At 50.3% G+C, this 14770-nt stretch overlaps 2 protein-coding genes across 2 annotated transcripts; one reads left to right on the top strand and one right to left on the bottom strand.

Moving 5' to 3' along the window:
• Positions 1–253: 253 nt before the first annotated feature.
• On the bottom strand, positions 254–2598 carry LOC119270040 (pentatricopeptide repeat-containing protein At1g05600-like). The gene has a single exon (XM_037551988.1). The coding sequence runs from the start codon at positions 2579–2581 to the stop codon at positions 1097–1099; it is 1485 nt and encodes a 494-aa protein (XP_037407885.1). The 5' UTR covers positions 2582–2598; the 3' UTR covers positions 254–1096.
• Positions 2599–2882: 284 nt separating this feature from the next.
• Positions 2883–5013, top strand: LOC119270039 (rho GDP-dissociation inhibitor 1-like). Its single transcript, XM_037551987.1, has 5 exons — positions 2883–3164; positions 3345–3411; positions 3523–3741; positions 4331–4455; positions 4575–5013. The coding sequence occupies exons 1-5, from the start codon at positions 3036–3038 to the stop codon at positions 4650–4652; spliced, it is 618 nt and encodes a 205-aa protein (XP_037407884.1). The 5' UTR covers positions 2883–3035; the 3' UTR covers positions 4653–5013.
• The last annotated feature ends 9757 nt before the right edge of the window (positions 5014–14770 follow it).

Raw genomic sequence — 14770 nt, 5'->3', positions numbered from 1 at the left:
CGTATTAAACTAGGCTGAAAAACAGAAATAAACAGCGTGGTTGCACAAATGTCAAACAACTGACTCCACACTCTAATGAAACGAGGCATGATGCTTTGATCTAAATTCTGAAAATATGAACCATGACAAAAAAAGAACAGCAGAAAAAAGAGTAATCAAGTGCACTGGTAGCCAACCTCTGCAAACCACGAACAACAGGACATTGTTAGTTCGATAATGCTATTTACAAAAATTCGACGTCCGGAAATCATTCTGCCGTCACACAAACAATAAGATATAAAATATGTGAGTGATAGCCTATCAGTGATAGGAATTGCTCCTTTATCAAGCTTGCTCAAAAACTAAATAGCTACACAAAACAAAGTCTGGGATTTAGTCTCTCCACATGACAGCATCCTGCCCTACAATGACGTTATGCTTAGCCCGACAGTGGGCGATATTAATACTAATATTACAACTCATCGGCATATGAAAGAACCAAACATTCAGCATACTTCAAGGTCCTTATAAACATCCCAACACCATGACTATTGCGCGGCTGCCAACAGTCCACCACAGTGCCATACAAAACTCAGCCACTACTCCCAGCACCCTGATCAAAAGCTGGGTCTGTGTTCACTCTCAAGAACAAGTTGGCAATGGCAGCCGTGCCATCAGAAATAAGAATTGATACCTGCGAGCTTCTTGGCTGCTCCTCCACGAATCCATACTGGGTCTTGTGGGGGTGTATAAAGAAAGTCACCTCTCCTGCCGGTCTTCTCTTTCCTTCAGCGTTACTGAGATTCCAACCTGTCACCACCACGTCCACAACAGCACCATGGTTTTCATTGTGATGGCAGCTCCACCTGTTCATCAAACATGCCTCAGGCCGAAACAGAAGCAAGCAGCACTCCTTGAACCTCCTCGTGTTGGTGGACACAACATAGCTAGCTCAATTCCCCTCCCCTTCATACCGATACAAACTGGCAAGAATTCAGGTTAATCTCTACAGGCAGACTGTCTTTCTTTTTCTCTTCAGTGTTATTACCATCACAGGCAACTCCGTTGCATTGTCTTTGGTGTGCTGCAAGAGTACTGTTGTCTTAAATCCTAATTCTCACATAGCTGCAACCATAACGCTTTCTCCTACTCCTAAAGATGATGAAACCAAACAAGACCAAACACGGACATCAGGTGTTTCTCCATGGTCAACCATCTCCTCTAGCCATACCAATGCATCGTATGTTCTGCCAACAGAACATAAACCTTCAATAACGTTGCTGAATTCATTTCTGTCAGGACGATGGTGGTTCTTCACCATCCTCTCCATAACCCTTGCCGCCTCAACAAACTTTTCTTCTGAACACAATCCACTAATCAAGATAGAGAATGTCTCCTTTCGAGCAACACAGCCAAGCTGCTTATCCATCTTTTTAAGGTATCCGAGGGCCTTCATTGCTTGCATAGCATCGCAAAGACCCTTCATTAACAAGTTATATGTTGTCACAGTGGGAACGAGACCATTCTTGGCCAACTCCTCCTCTAACACCTTGATTGCATCATCTACCCTCTGTTCCCTGCATAAGGCAACAATTTTGGCTTCAAACATGCATATTGTCGGCTTGAACCCCTTTTTGCCCATGTCCTGAAACAAATTGTCTGCTTCATTCAACCGTCCCTCGTCATAGAGATCAAGAATAATGGACTCAAAGCTCGCAACAGTCCGTCCACCTCGGACAACCAAAGCACGGTCAATGGCTTCCCGGGCATCCTCAATGGTAAGCACAGCAAGCATTGGCACGCGCAGAGAGCGCCTACTACCTGGCGTTCTCAGCCCCTTCCTGATAATCTTATCCAGCACTTGCTCTGCCAGCTCACCCCGGCCAGCTGCACAGAGCGCGACCAGCAACGCCCGGAACACCACAACATCCCCATCGCAGCCCCGCTGCGACACGCGCCACAGCATGGAGTAGACGACGTGCGTAGCCTCGTCGAGCATGCCAGCATCGCAGAGCGCAGGAACGATCGCGCGGTAGGCGCCTCTGTCCGGCTCAAGACACTGATTAGACATTTCCTCGAGCACCTGGAGCGCGAGGTCAGGGCGCCGCAGGCGGCACATCTCCTCGATCAGCAGAGTGAGGTCTTCGGACGCTACGGACACCTCAGGGCGCCCCTGGAAGTCGGCGAGGAGCCTGGCAGCCTCGGGGAGGAGGCCACGATCAAGGAGGCGGCGGAGGAGCGCGGAGAAGGAGAGGGACCAGGACGGGGCGGGGGAGGCGGGGAGCGAGGAGCGGAATATGGAGGCGGCGTCCGTGGGAGGGAGGTGCGGGATGGACGCGGCGAGGAGGGCGTCTGCGGAGGGGGAGCGGCGCAGGACGCGGCGGAGCAGGGAGGGGAGCAGCGCGGGGGAGGACGAGGCGGCGGCGAGGAGCGAGGCGTGGACGGCGTCGCTGTGGCGGTAGGAGCCGCGCGGGTACCAGCCGGGCGCGTCGGCGTACAGCTGCGCCGCCTCGAGCGGGCTCTTCTGCCGCCGGATGGCCCCGGCCAGGTGCGCCGGCGCCAGCACCCGCGGCCACCGCACCGGCCTCGCGCCCCTCGCCATACCCACCAGCCTCAGAGTTCCCCGGCCACCGGCGGCTTCCACTCACTTCCGGCTCCAGTAGTCGGCCCGGCTCGGTCCAGCTCAGCGGCCCAGGCCCACTTGCGCGCGCGCTGTGCCTGGTCTTCCGCGGGCCGCGGGGGCCGGGCCGGGGATCCTGGAAAGGCGCGTCGGGGGTTTGGATTCGGGTGGCGCGGCGCGCTCGTCGCGGGGGAGGTGGAGTCGCCACGCCACCGATTGCGCCTGTTAAAATAGTTAAGGCGGGCGGGCTCGAGCATAAAAGATAGAGAGCGCAGCGCACCGCGGCCCCCCTTCCCTCCCTCCCTCCCTCCGATCGCCGCCGCTCGCCCCGTCAACCGCACCGCCACCCCTCTGCCCGGCCTTCTCCCAGGTGTGACGGAGGAGGAGCCTCGCGCGGGAGGCAGAGTTGCGAGCGCACGTCCGTGCGTCGCCGGCCATGGACCATAAGGATGAGCACTCCGCCCACCCCGACCAGGAGGTCGAGGAGGAGGAGGATGAGGAGGCCAAGCGCGCCGTCGTGCTCGGCCCCCAGGTGCCCCTCAAGGACCAGCTCGAGCTCGACAAGGTAATTAACTGCCGATTAATCAGTGATTAATTAGTGATTTGTTTTGTTCGTTTCCTTCCATGCCATTCATTCTCGGAAACTTTCTTCAATGCTGATACCGATGAAACTGAAATCTGGCAGTTGAATTGATTCGTTCCTCATGCGATCCTCGTTTGTTTCTAACGATGATGATCGATGCAGGATGATGAGAGTCTGAGGAGGTGGAAGGAGCAACTGCTTGGGCAGGTTGACACAGAGCAGCTCGGAGGTTAACATCACAACACCCTCCTCGCCGACCTGCCTGCTTTCTTGATCTCAACTTTGTATCCATCTGCCAATTATTTACCTGATCGGCTCTGAAATTGTTTGAGGAACACAGAGACTGCGGAGCCCGAGGTGAAGGTGCTGAACCTGACCATCCTGTCGCCGGATCGGCCGGACCTGGTCCTGCCCATCCCATTCGTCCCCGACGAGAAGGGCTACGCCTTTGCGCTCAAGGACGGCAGCGCCTACAGCTTCCGCTTCTCGTTCATCGTCTCCAACAACATTGTGTCGGGGCTCAAGTACACCAACACCGTCTGGAAGACTGGAGTAAGAGGTGACACCACACACAGACACCAACATGATCACTCCTCCTAATATCATTCTTCAGCTGGTTGTTAGATCGTACTAGTGCAGAAGTAGATTCTAGATCAAATGAAAATGATGGTTGAATATAGTACTCTTAAATTTGTTGAAGTGACATCGATCGTTCCCTTTTGAATGCCACAGTAAATGATTCTCTGAAATTTTCTGTGGTACTCTTCAGGAACATTTAAGACGTCAAGAAAAAGATATGTAGGACATTTTAGATAACGTAATGGCATCTAACTGACCTATTTCCTTAAGGAGTATATTAATTTGCACTACATTTCCCTCCTGGATCTGACATCTGTATAAGACGCTGAAATTGACACAATATCCCCTGCATGACTTGAGAAAAGTTGATGAAAATTATCTCCCCAACAACGAACAAAATTCTGCTGGAGAAGTTGATGAAATACCTTTCCTAATCATATGTGGATTTTGTAGTGATTATCTAACTGCAAAAGTAATAAAGATCATCTGGTACATAAATAGGCTTAATTTGCTGTGCTCTGGGCTTTTTTCCCTTTAGAAGTAGTTGATCCGATGTTCCCCTGTCGCAGTTGAGAACCAGAAGATGATGCTGGGGACATTCAGTCCCCAGGCAGAGCCCTACACATATGAGGGTGAAGAAGAGACCACCCCTGCTGGCATGTTTGCAAGAGGCTCCTATTCTGCTAAACTAAAGGTAATACATGCAGTACTTATCAAATTTAAAGCTAATGTTCCACTAATCACTTTGTTCTTCAGTTTGATTGGTCGATTAACCACTTCTGCAATTAACAATTTTTTTCTTTCCATTTCCAGTTTATTGACGATGATGGCAAGAACTACTTGGAGATGAGTTACCACTTTGAGATTAGGAAGGACTGGCCAGCCGTATGATGTGGGAACAAGGCTTCATTCCATGTTAGCTCATAGCTAAGCCAAGGCAGATTGGCAGATTGCGCTGTCGCTTCTAGAGACCATTACAATTATTCCCTTACGCCGTCGCCGTCGTTAACCGCCTTTCTTTTAAAGTTTTGTTGTTCCGAGCCTACTTAATTTCCACTCTTTTTTTTCTTTTTTCTTTTCCGCATAATGTTCATTCAAACTCGCTATATAATCGGTTCTCCCTGGAGATACTCTGATGCTACTATTTATATGTACCCGATCGACTTGTTGCTTGTCTGAAACACACATTCATGCTTTGTTCCGTCTTATCATGTAATTTTCTGTCCATTAGGCAGTTAATTTCAGAGCTTAATTACTGCTTCTTCCGTGTTGTGAAAATATTCTTGGCAGTTAAACCAAGTGAGGGTTGAGGTAGCTCGGCTTGTCTTTTTCATGATGCAATGATGTGTGGCCGTCTTTGGCTGCCATGTCTGAGGTCTCGCGTGCGTCTCAAGTTGTTTCGAGCACTAGTTGGCGTTGCTCTCACTGGATGTTGCTGCTGCTGCCGTAGGGTAATTATCGCATTAGGTCACTAGGTGGTTGACTGATGCGACGCCGTTTTCTTGAGGTGGACGAATGAAAGCAAAGCTTTGGCCGAGTGGTAGCGTCGGTGCTTCACCGGCTCACTCACGGACCGGCCGGTGAGCAATGAATCAGCACTAGCTAGCTGAGGCTTAAAGCTTGCGCCTCGTGACTTGACTTGCGCCATCATTACCGTAGCCCCTGGCCGATTACTTGCAAGGAGAGTGATCCGGAAGTGCTGTGGTATTTTCGTTTTGTTTATTTTTTGGAGATGGTATCTTCGTGTTGTTTGTAACAGTTCTTCAAATTTATATGACACAAATAATATCTTTAGGTTCGCCGTCAAATAAAGTTTCTAACTATGTACTGTATTTGTTATGGCATATATTACACATGTTTCTATATAAAGTTAAATTGAAGACCTAAAATCTCCTACCCGGCTTATATTCCAGTCCGGAGAAAGTAGCGATGTTGTCTGGTTATAGTGCACACACCCTAAACAGCAAGTCTGCACGGTCACAGCATGGGTGGTCGAGTTGATGATGTGTGAGAGGTCTAGAAATAGTAAATTTGAATTGAGACATCTATTCCATGATTTTCGGAAAAGGATGAATTTTATTAGCTCAAAATAAAGTATCAAGAGAATACAAACACGATGAGCACACATCCAGCCTCTGCACAGTTAGGATGTACACAACTAACACCAACCCACACAAAAAACACACATGCAAATAGCAAAGTCATATAAGACCAACACTATGCATGGACGAGAAAAAGAAAGAAAGAAAAAAAAACATCATTTAACCAACTAAACTTTATAGGTGAGAAAATAAATCTAATCTAGGTAAAGCTGAAAATTATCACCGAGCAACCTGAAAACTGGTACCACTTGATAGGGGCGAGGGGCCCGATCTTTCATGAGATGATATCACTTGATAGAGGCGAGGGGCCCGATCTTTCGATGAGATGATAACTATCGATTTGGTGGAGACGACTTTGATGATCCGACTACAAATGTGCACGACGTTGCGCCTTAGTAATCGTTAAACCAACTTCGAAAGATTATTGACCACGCCGGAGCACGAAATTTTAGCTCAATTTTCTTTTCTATCTATTCCATGATGGATTTAAACTTACCTACATAGTTCACATTGTTTGACCAACTAAACTTTCTAGTTTGCAATAAATAGAAATTTTCGCAACATACACTTATCTATCTCAGAGTGCAACTAAAACACTCCTTCTATCCTGATTTGTTAGGTTTACACGTTGAATAAACTTTGACCGTCAGTTTGATTAACAAAATATTTGTTATGTCCCATAAAAAATATACCATTAGACATACGTTCTAGAGAAACTTTTAATGACATAGTCTTTGCACATGTATCATAAAAAATATTTGTTATGTCCCATAAAAATATACATTCTAGAGAAACTTTTAATGACATAACAAAATATTTGTTATGTCCCATAAAAAATATACCATTAGATATACGTTCTAGGACAACAATTTGGTACGCAAGCTTAGAGCATCTCCAACCGCGCCCCCAACAGGCCCTCCCAGGCCATTTTTTCGCGTCGGCACCGAAAACCAGTCGCGCCCCCAAGACGCCGAAATTCGCCAGCTCGGCACGTTTTTGGGCCCGACGATCCCAGGCCAAACCCAGCGCACTAGGGGCGCTTGAGGGCTTCGGCGGAAGGGAAAACCGCGTCTAGCCCACACTATCAGGCAAAAAGTCAGCTAGCACGTCCAGATTTGCCCCCTCCCCCCCCCGCACGCACGTCCTCCCGCCGCCTTGCCGATCCCGGCGCCACCCTGCCACCCACCATCGCTAGATAGGCCATTCCTCGCCGGAAAAAGAGAGAGGGTTCACCGCGGCAACTTCTCCACCACCTTCCTGGGCGAATTTTCCGGCGCTCCGCCCGCCAGGTGTTTTGCGATTTGTCTGCTCGGCGATGGACTCGGACGACGAGGAGGCGCTCGCGGCGCTGCTGGAGGAGGAAGCCGATGCCGACGTCCAAGACGAAGAGCATCTCATGGTCCTTGTCGCCCTGGCCGGCCTGCTCGCGAGTAATGCAAAGCCGCGGTGAGGTGGCTCGATGTCGGGGCATATGAAAGCAAAGAACCGGCATCGACTGGACGACTATTGCAAGCTTTACTCCGACTACTTCGCCGACACTCCACTACATGGGGACAAAGTATTTCGGTGCCGCTATCGGATGAGCCGAAAGCTTTTCCTCGGGATTGTGAATTCCATCCGGGAGTTTGATAGCTACTTCAAGTGCAAGAAGAATTGCACCGGCAAACTTGGATTCACCTCAATCCAGAAGTGCACAACAACTATGAGGATGCTTGCATACGGAGCTCCCGGTGATTCACTCGACGACTATGGGCGCATGGCCGAGTCCATGACCATTGAGTGTTTCTACAAGTTCTGCAGGGCAGTGGTGGCAGTGTTTGGATCGCAATACTTGCGATCACCCAATGCTGAAGACACTGCTCGGATCCTAGCATAGAATGCAGCAAGAGGATTTCCTAGGATGCTTGGAAGCATTGACTGCATGCATTGGAAATGGGAAAACTGTCCATTTGCTTGGCAGGGGTGTACAAAGGCGCCAAAGACGGTTGTAGTGTGGTACTTGAGGCAGTGGCCACACAGGACCTTTGGATTTGGCATTCCTTTGTGAAGGAAATATGCCCTAGAGGCAATAATAAAGTTGTTATTTATATTTCCTTATATCATGATAAATGTTTATTATTCATGCTAGAATTGTATTAACCGGAAACTTAGTACATGTGTGAATACATAGACAAACAGAGCATCACTAGTATGCCTCTATTTGACTAGCTCGTTGAATCGAAGATGGTTAAGTTTCCTAGCCATAGACATGAGTTGTCATTTGCTTAACGGGATCACATCATTGGAGAATGATGTGATTGACTTTACCAATTCCGTTAGCTTAGCATTTGATCATTTAGTTTATTGCTATTGCTTTCTTCATGACTTATACATGTTCCTATGACTATGAGATTATGCAACTCCCGAATACCGGAGGAACACTTTGTGTGCTACCAAACGTCACAACGTAACTGGGTGATTACAAAGGTGCTCTACAGGTGTCTCCGATGGTCCTTGTTGAGTTGACATAGATCGAGATTATGATTTGTCACTCCGATTGTCGGAGAGGTATCTCTGGGCCCTCTCGGTAATGCACATCACTATAAGCCTTGCAAGCAATGCAACTAATGAGTTAGTTGCAGGATGATGTATTACGGAACGAGTAAAGAGACTTGCCGGTAATGAGATTGAACTAGGTATGATGATACTGACAATCAAATCTTGGGCAAGTAACATACCGATGACAAAGGGAACAACGTATGCTGTTATGCGGTTTGACCGATAAAGATCTTCGTAGAATATGTAGGGGCCAATATGAGCATCTAGGTTCCGATATTGGTTATTGACCGATGACGTGTCTCGGTCATGTCTACATAGTTCTCGAACCCGTAGGGTCCGCACGCTTAACGTTCGGTGACGATCAGAAATATGATTTATGTGTTTTGATGTACCGAAGGTAGTTCAGAGTCCCGTATATGATCACGGACATGACGAGGAGTCCCGAAATGGCCGAGACATAAAGATTGATATATCGGAAGCCTGTATTTGGACATCGGAATAGTTCCGGGTGAAATCGGGATTTTACCGGAGTCCCTGGGGGGTTACCGGAACCCCCCGGGGTCTAATGGGCCTTGATGGGCCCTAATGGAGAGAGAGGGGCCGGCCAGGGCAGGCCACGTGCCCCCTCCCCTTGAGTCTGAATAGGACAAGGAAGGGGGCCCCCCTTGCCTTTCCCCTCCCCCCTCCTTCCTTCCCCCTCCTAGTGGGACTAGGAAAGGGGAGTCCTACTCCTACTAGGAGGAGGACTCTGATGAAGCTATGTACCTAGGGTAGGGGCATGGACCTGTCCTAAGAGCCCTACCCAAGGACATCCCTGGAACAAGTCACCTTTCAATTGACTTGAAGGTATCCCACTTGACGGATTCAAGACACTCGACCAGGAAGCTACCACTCGACTACGAAGCCAACCACTCGACTGACAGGAGATCTAAAGTCACTCCGCAAGCAAACGGTCGGCCATTAAGTAGTCTTTATGGTCATCATAGCACTTTATTAGGGACGTTACCAGTAACGCCCAGTCTTAATGTATTTTAACCCTGCATTACTAAGGACCGGAGGGGTCTGGCGAACTCTATATAAGCCACCCCCTCCTCAGTAGCAGGGGTTGGCACCCCTGTAATTCATACACACATAATCCAGTCGACCACCTCCGGGCACCGAGACGTAGGGCTGTTACTTCCTCCGTGAAGGGCCTGAACTCGTACATCCTGGTGTATTTACAACTTCTCCATAGCTGAGATCTAGCTTCTCCATACATACCCCCTACCTAACTATCAGAGTTAGAACCACGACAGTTGGCGCCCACCGTGGGGCCGGAGTCTTAGCGCCTAGTTGGAGAAGTCGCGATTTTTCCGATCCCTTTGATCATGTTTTCATGCGGAGATTCGGTGGAGGGCCGCGAGATCCGTCTCGGCGCACTCAGGTTCATCGCCGACAACTCCGCTTGGCTTCAGGAGGCTCCACTCGACATCGACGCCCTCCTCGTCCGCGGTGCGACGCACTTCCGCGCATGTGTTCGCGGCATCCTCCTGCGGTATCCATCGACCCAGTATCGGTCGGCTCCCGTGTCATCTTCCCGCCCTGTCTCCCACCGGTGCAAGCGCTCTGGCCGGCCGAGACTTCAGAGGTGGGTGAGGCATGCCGTGGCCCGCCAGTCGGCAGCCCCACAAGTCGCGGCAATCGAGCCCGACGAATCCCTCTACGGCCTGTTCGGCCTGTCGACTGGCTCCGCGGAGACCGCATCCGAGTGCGATAGCAGCGACCCGGCGGCTGAGGTTCTGGCGGTTGATGGAACACACAGTCCTCCCGGTTGCCCTTGCACCGATGGAGGCGCGGGTGGAGGCGACCCGTCGCATCCCCACGATGAGTATCTCCCCGAACCTCTCACGTCATTGCAGCGAGAGGAGCTTCGCCGCCGGAACATGGATGCACTCCACACTCCTATCATCGGGGAAACCCCCGAGGCCTGGGCCTTGGAGGACGCGCGCTTGGCTAACCTGGCCGAGCGCACTCGACTGGAGAATCTCCAGCGAATACTCGACGAGCAAGCGCGTCAGCGAGCTCCCGAGTCCAGTCGACGTCAGCTCTTCCCGCCTGCGCAGGTATATCGAACCCCAGTTCAGAATTTGGCAGCCGCGGCCCGTATAGCAGAATCGATTCAGCCCTCCCAGTCGGAGGCTGGCAGGGGCTTGTTGCAAATCAGAGCGTTGCTCCGGGCAGCGGGAAACCAGAATTCCGCTGTTTCCCAGTCGCGGAATAGGATCCACAGTTGATCTGTTGCAACGGATACAGTCCAGTCGGCTCACAGCCCAAGATCGCCCCCGAGGCGTGAGGGACGCGGAGACCAGCACGATTAGTACAGAAGAAATGAGCAGTATGATCACCAGTTCGATCAACGTCGAGTGCCAACCCCTCCCCCGAGGAGTGGGTCATATGCGCCTCGACAGCAGAGTGATAGAAACCCTCATAATGTCGGGCGGAGAGTTTCAGTCGACCCCAGGGACCCAGGCTTTGATGCGAGATCCATCCTTGTTCAGGGTCTGGTTGACAGGAACAGAGCTCACCGAGAAGGCCACGACAGAGATGCGCCCGCCAGTAGCAGAGTACATGTTTCGGGGCCAGAGTGTTTCAGTCGAGCCATCAGGGTCGCAGTGATTCCTCCCAACTTCCGTTTGGCGACTGGAGTCAGCAAGTTCACCGGCGACTCTAAGCCTGACACTTGGCTCGAAGACTACCGAGTGGCTGTCCAGATTGGTGGCGGCAATGATGAGGTGGCTATGAAGCATTTGCCTCTCCTGTTAGAGGGCTCAGCCAGAGCGTGGCTGAATCAGTTAGCACCCAGCAGCATCTACACTTGGGAGGATCTCTCTCGAGTGTTTGTCATGACCTTTGAAGGAACATGCAAGCGACCGGCAGGCCTTACAGAATTGCGGTCTTGCGTGCAGAAACCGAGTGAAACTCTGAGGGATTACATCCAGAGGTGGATCACTCTGCATCACACAGTCGAGAATGTACCAGATCACCAAGCAGTTTGTGCCTTTAAAGAAGGCGTCAAGAACAGAGAGTTGAACCTGAAGTTCGGTCGGACCGGAGAAATGTCTCTGAATCGGATGATGGAAATTGCCACCAAATACGCTAACGGAAAAGATGAAGATCGACTCTGGAGTGGCAAGCAGAAAGCAGTCGCCCAGGAAATCGGAGGCAATTCCAGTCGGAAGCAGAAGCGGAAGGCCGAGCCAGCCACTCCTGGGGAGGCCCTGGCCGTAACCCAGGGAAAATTCAAGGGAAAACCCAAGGGGCCCTGGAACCCCAAGAAAGTCAAGGATCAAGATGGAAATGATGTTTTGGATCTGCCATGTCACATCCACACCAAGAAAGATGAAGAGGGTAATCTTATTTACCCAAAGCATACCACTCGACAGTGTCAGCTCCTGATCCAGCAGTTTCAAGGCAAGCAGTCCAAAGACAAGGAAAAAGAGTTAGACAGAGTTGAGGACAAAGAAGATAGTGACGATGGATACCCCCAAGTCAATTCCACCTTAATGATTTTTGCTGATGTCGAAAGCAAAAGTCGACTGAAAGTCATTAACCGTGAAGTGAATATGGTTGCCCCGGCAACACCCAGCTACCTGAAGTGGTCTCAGACTGCCATCATGTTCGACCAGTCCGATCACCCTACGCACATTGCCACCCCTGGGAGGCAAGCTCTGGTGGTCGATCTAGTTGTCGAAGGCACTCGACTGACCAAAGTCCTGATGGATGATGGCAGCGGCCTGAACATACTGTATGCAGAAACATTGAAAGGGATGGGCATTCCGATGTCCAGGCTCAGTGCCAGCAACATGAGTTTCCATGGAGTCATTCCTGGAAAGAAGGCCGAGTCACTCGGCCAGATTGCTCTCGATGTGGTTTTCGGTGATTCAAAGAATTACCGCAAGGAAAAGTTGACATTTGAGGTTGTGGACTTCCAAAGTGCTTATCATGCTATTCTGGGCCGGCCAGCTTATGCACGCTTCATGGCTCGACCGTGCTATGTGTATCTCAAGTTGAAGATGCCCGGCCCCAGAGGTGTGATCACCGTTACAGGCAATCGGAAGAAAGCAAAGGAGTGTTTTTAGAAAGGATCAAAGATCGCTGATGCTCAGATGTCAGTAGTCGAGCTGCAAGAGTACCAGAAGACTGCTGATCCGAGTGAATTGCTGCGAGCCAAGAAGCCAGCTTCAGAATCAGCTTTTCAGTCGTCCGGTGAAACTAAGCCAGTTCACATTCACCCGACCGACCCCAATGCTGCTCCGACTCACATCTCAACAACGCCCGACTCCAAATAGGAAGAAGCGCTCATCCAGTTCCTCCGTGAGAACTGGGACATCTTCGCATGGAAGCCTTCTGACATGCCTGGAGTTCCCAGGGGGCTGGCTGAGCACCGTCTACGAGTCGACCCGAAGTTCAAGCCTGTGAAAGAACATCTTCGACGGTCTGCCATCTAGAAGAGGAAAGCTATTGGCGAGGAGGTGGCTCGGCTCTTAGCAGCGGAGTTCATCCGAGAGATTTACCACTCCGAGTGGCTCGCCAATGTTGTCATGGTCCCCAAGAAGGACAAGTCACTTCGCATGTGCATTGACTTTAAACATATCAATCGGGCCTGCCCGAAAGATCATTTCCCTCTCCCCCGCATCGACCAGGTAGTCGACTCGACCGTGGGGTGTGAGCGTTTGTCTTTTCTAGATGCTTATTCAGGGTACCATCAGATCCGTCTGTATGGACCCGACGAGATCAAAACAGCTTTCATCACCCCATTCGGGTGCTTCTGTTATGTCACCATGCCCTTCGGTCTCAAGAATGCTGGAGCCACGTTCATGAGGATGATTCAGAAGTGTTTGCTCACTCAGATCAGTCGGAACGTAGAAGCATACATGGATGATATTGTGGTTAAGTCACGGAAAGGTTCCGACCCGCTGAATGACCTTGCCGAAACATTTGCTAACCTCAGGAGATATGATATCAAGCTCAATCCATCAAAGTGCACATTCGGAGTTCCAGGTGGAAAGTTACTCGGTTTTCTCGTTTCCGAACGAGGAATCGACGCCAATCCCGAGAAAGTTGGCACCATATTCCGGATGAAGCGCCCTGTGCGTGTGCACGATGTCCAGAAGCTTACAGGTTGCTTGGCCGCTCTAAGTCGATTCATTTCTCGTCTCGGCGAAAAGGCGTTGCCTCTTTACCGACTGATGAAGAAGTCTGACAAGTTCGAGTGGACTCCAGAAGCTGATGCAGCGTTTGCAGAGCTCAAAACTCTGCTCTCCACCCAGCCGGTGCTTGCTGCCCCAATCAGTAAAGAGCCTCTGCTGCTTTACATTGCGGCCATGGGACAAGTTGTCAGTACAGTACTTACGGTCGAGCGGGAAGAAGAAGGAAAGGCCTTCAGAGTTCAGCGCCCAGTATATTATGTGTCTGAAGTTTTGACTCCTTCGAAGCAAAGATATCCCCATTACCAGAAGCTTGTATATGGGATTTACATGACCACGAAGAAGGTTGCACACTACTTCTCTGACCATTCCATTACAGTCGTCAGCGACGCTCCACTGTCAGAGATTTTGCACAACAGAGATGCAACTGGTCGAGTGGCGAAGTGGGCGATTGAACTCCTTCCCCTAGATATCAAGTTTGAAGCAAAGAAGGCTATCAAGTCCCAAGAAATTGTAGATTTCATCGCCGAGTGGATTGAACAGCAGCTTCCGACTCAAGTTCACTCGGAGCACTGGACCATGTTCTTCGATGGATCTAAGATGCTGAATGGTTCCGGTGCTGGGGTAATATTGGTCTCCCCCCGAGGAGATAAGCTCAGATATGTTCTCCAGATTCACTTCGATTCCTCCAATAATGAAGCAGAATATGAAGCACTCTTGTATGGGTTGCTCATGGCCATTTCACTCGGCGTCCGGCGCCTCATGGTCTATGGCGACTCAGATTTGGTGGTTAATCAGGTGATGAAGGAGTGGGACGTCAGAAGCCCAGCTATGACTGGCTACTGCAACGCAGTAAGAAAGCTAGAAAAGAAATTCGAGGGGTTAGAGCTTCATTACATCCCCCGACTGAAAAATCAAGCAGCTGATGATCTGGCAAAGATAGGCTCCAAGAGAGAAGCCACTCCCAGCAATGTGTTTTTGGAGCACATCCGCTCACCGTCAGTCCAGGAGGATCCCTTTACAGAAGAAGCCCCACAACCGAAAAGTGCCATAGATCCGACTGAAGTCGAAATTCCTGCTATGGTCGACCTAGTCATGGAGGTCTTGGCAATCACTCCCGACTGGACGATACCATACATCGCGTATATCTTGAGGAAAGAACTTCCAGAGGACGAAGAAGAGG

This window comes from Triticum dicoccoides, chromosome 3A (assembly GCF_002162155.2).
Source record: "Triticum dicoccoides isolate Atlit2015 ecotype Zavitan chromosome 3A, WEW_v2.0, whole genome shotgun sequence".
Taxonomy (NCBI): Eukaryota; Viridiplantae; Streptophyta; class Magnoliopsida; order Poales; family Poaceae; genus Triticum; species Triticum dicoccoides.
Note: the sequence above shows the minus strand (reverse complement) of the source record. Positions and strands in the feature narration are given on the sequence as shown.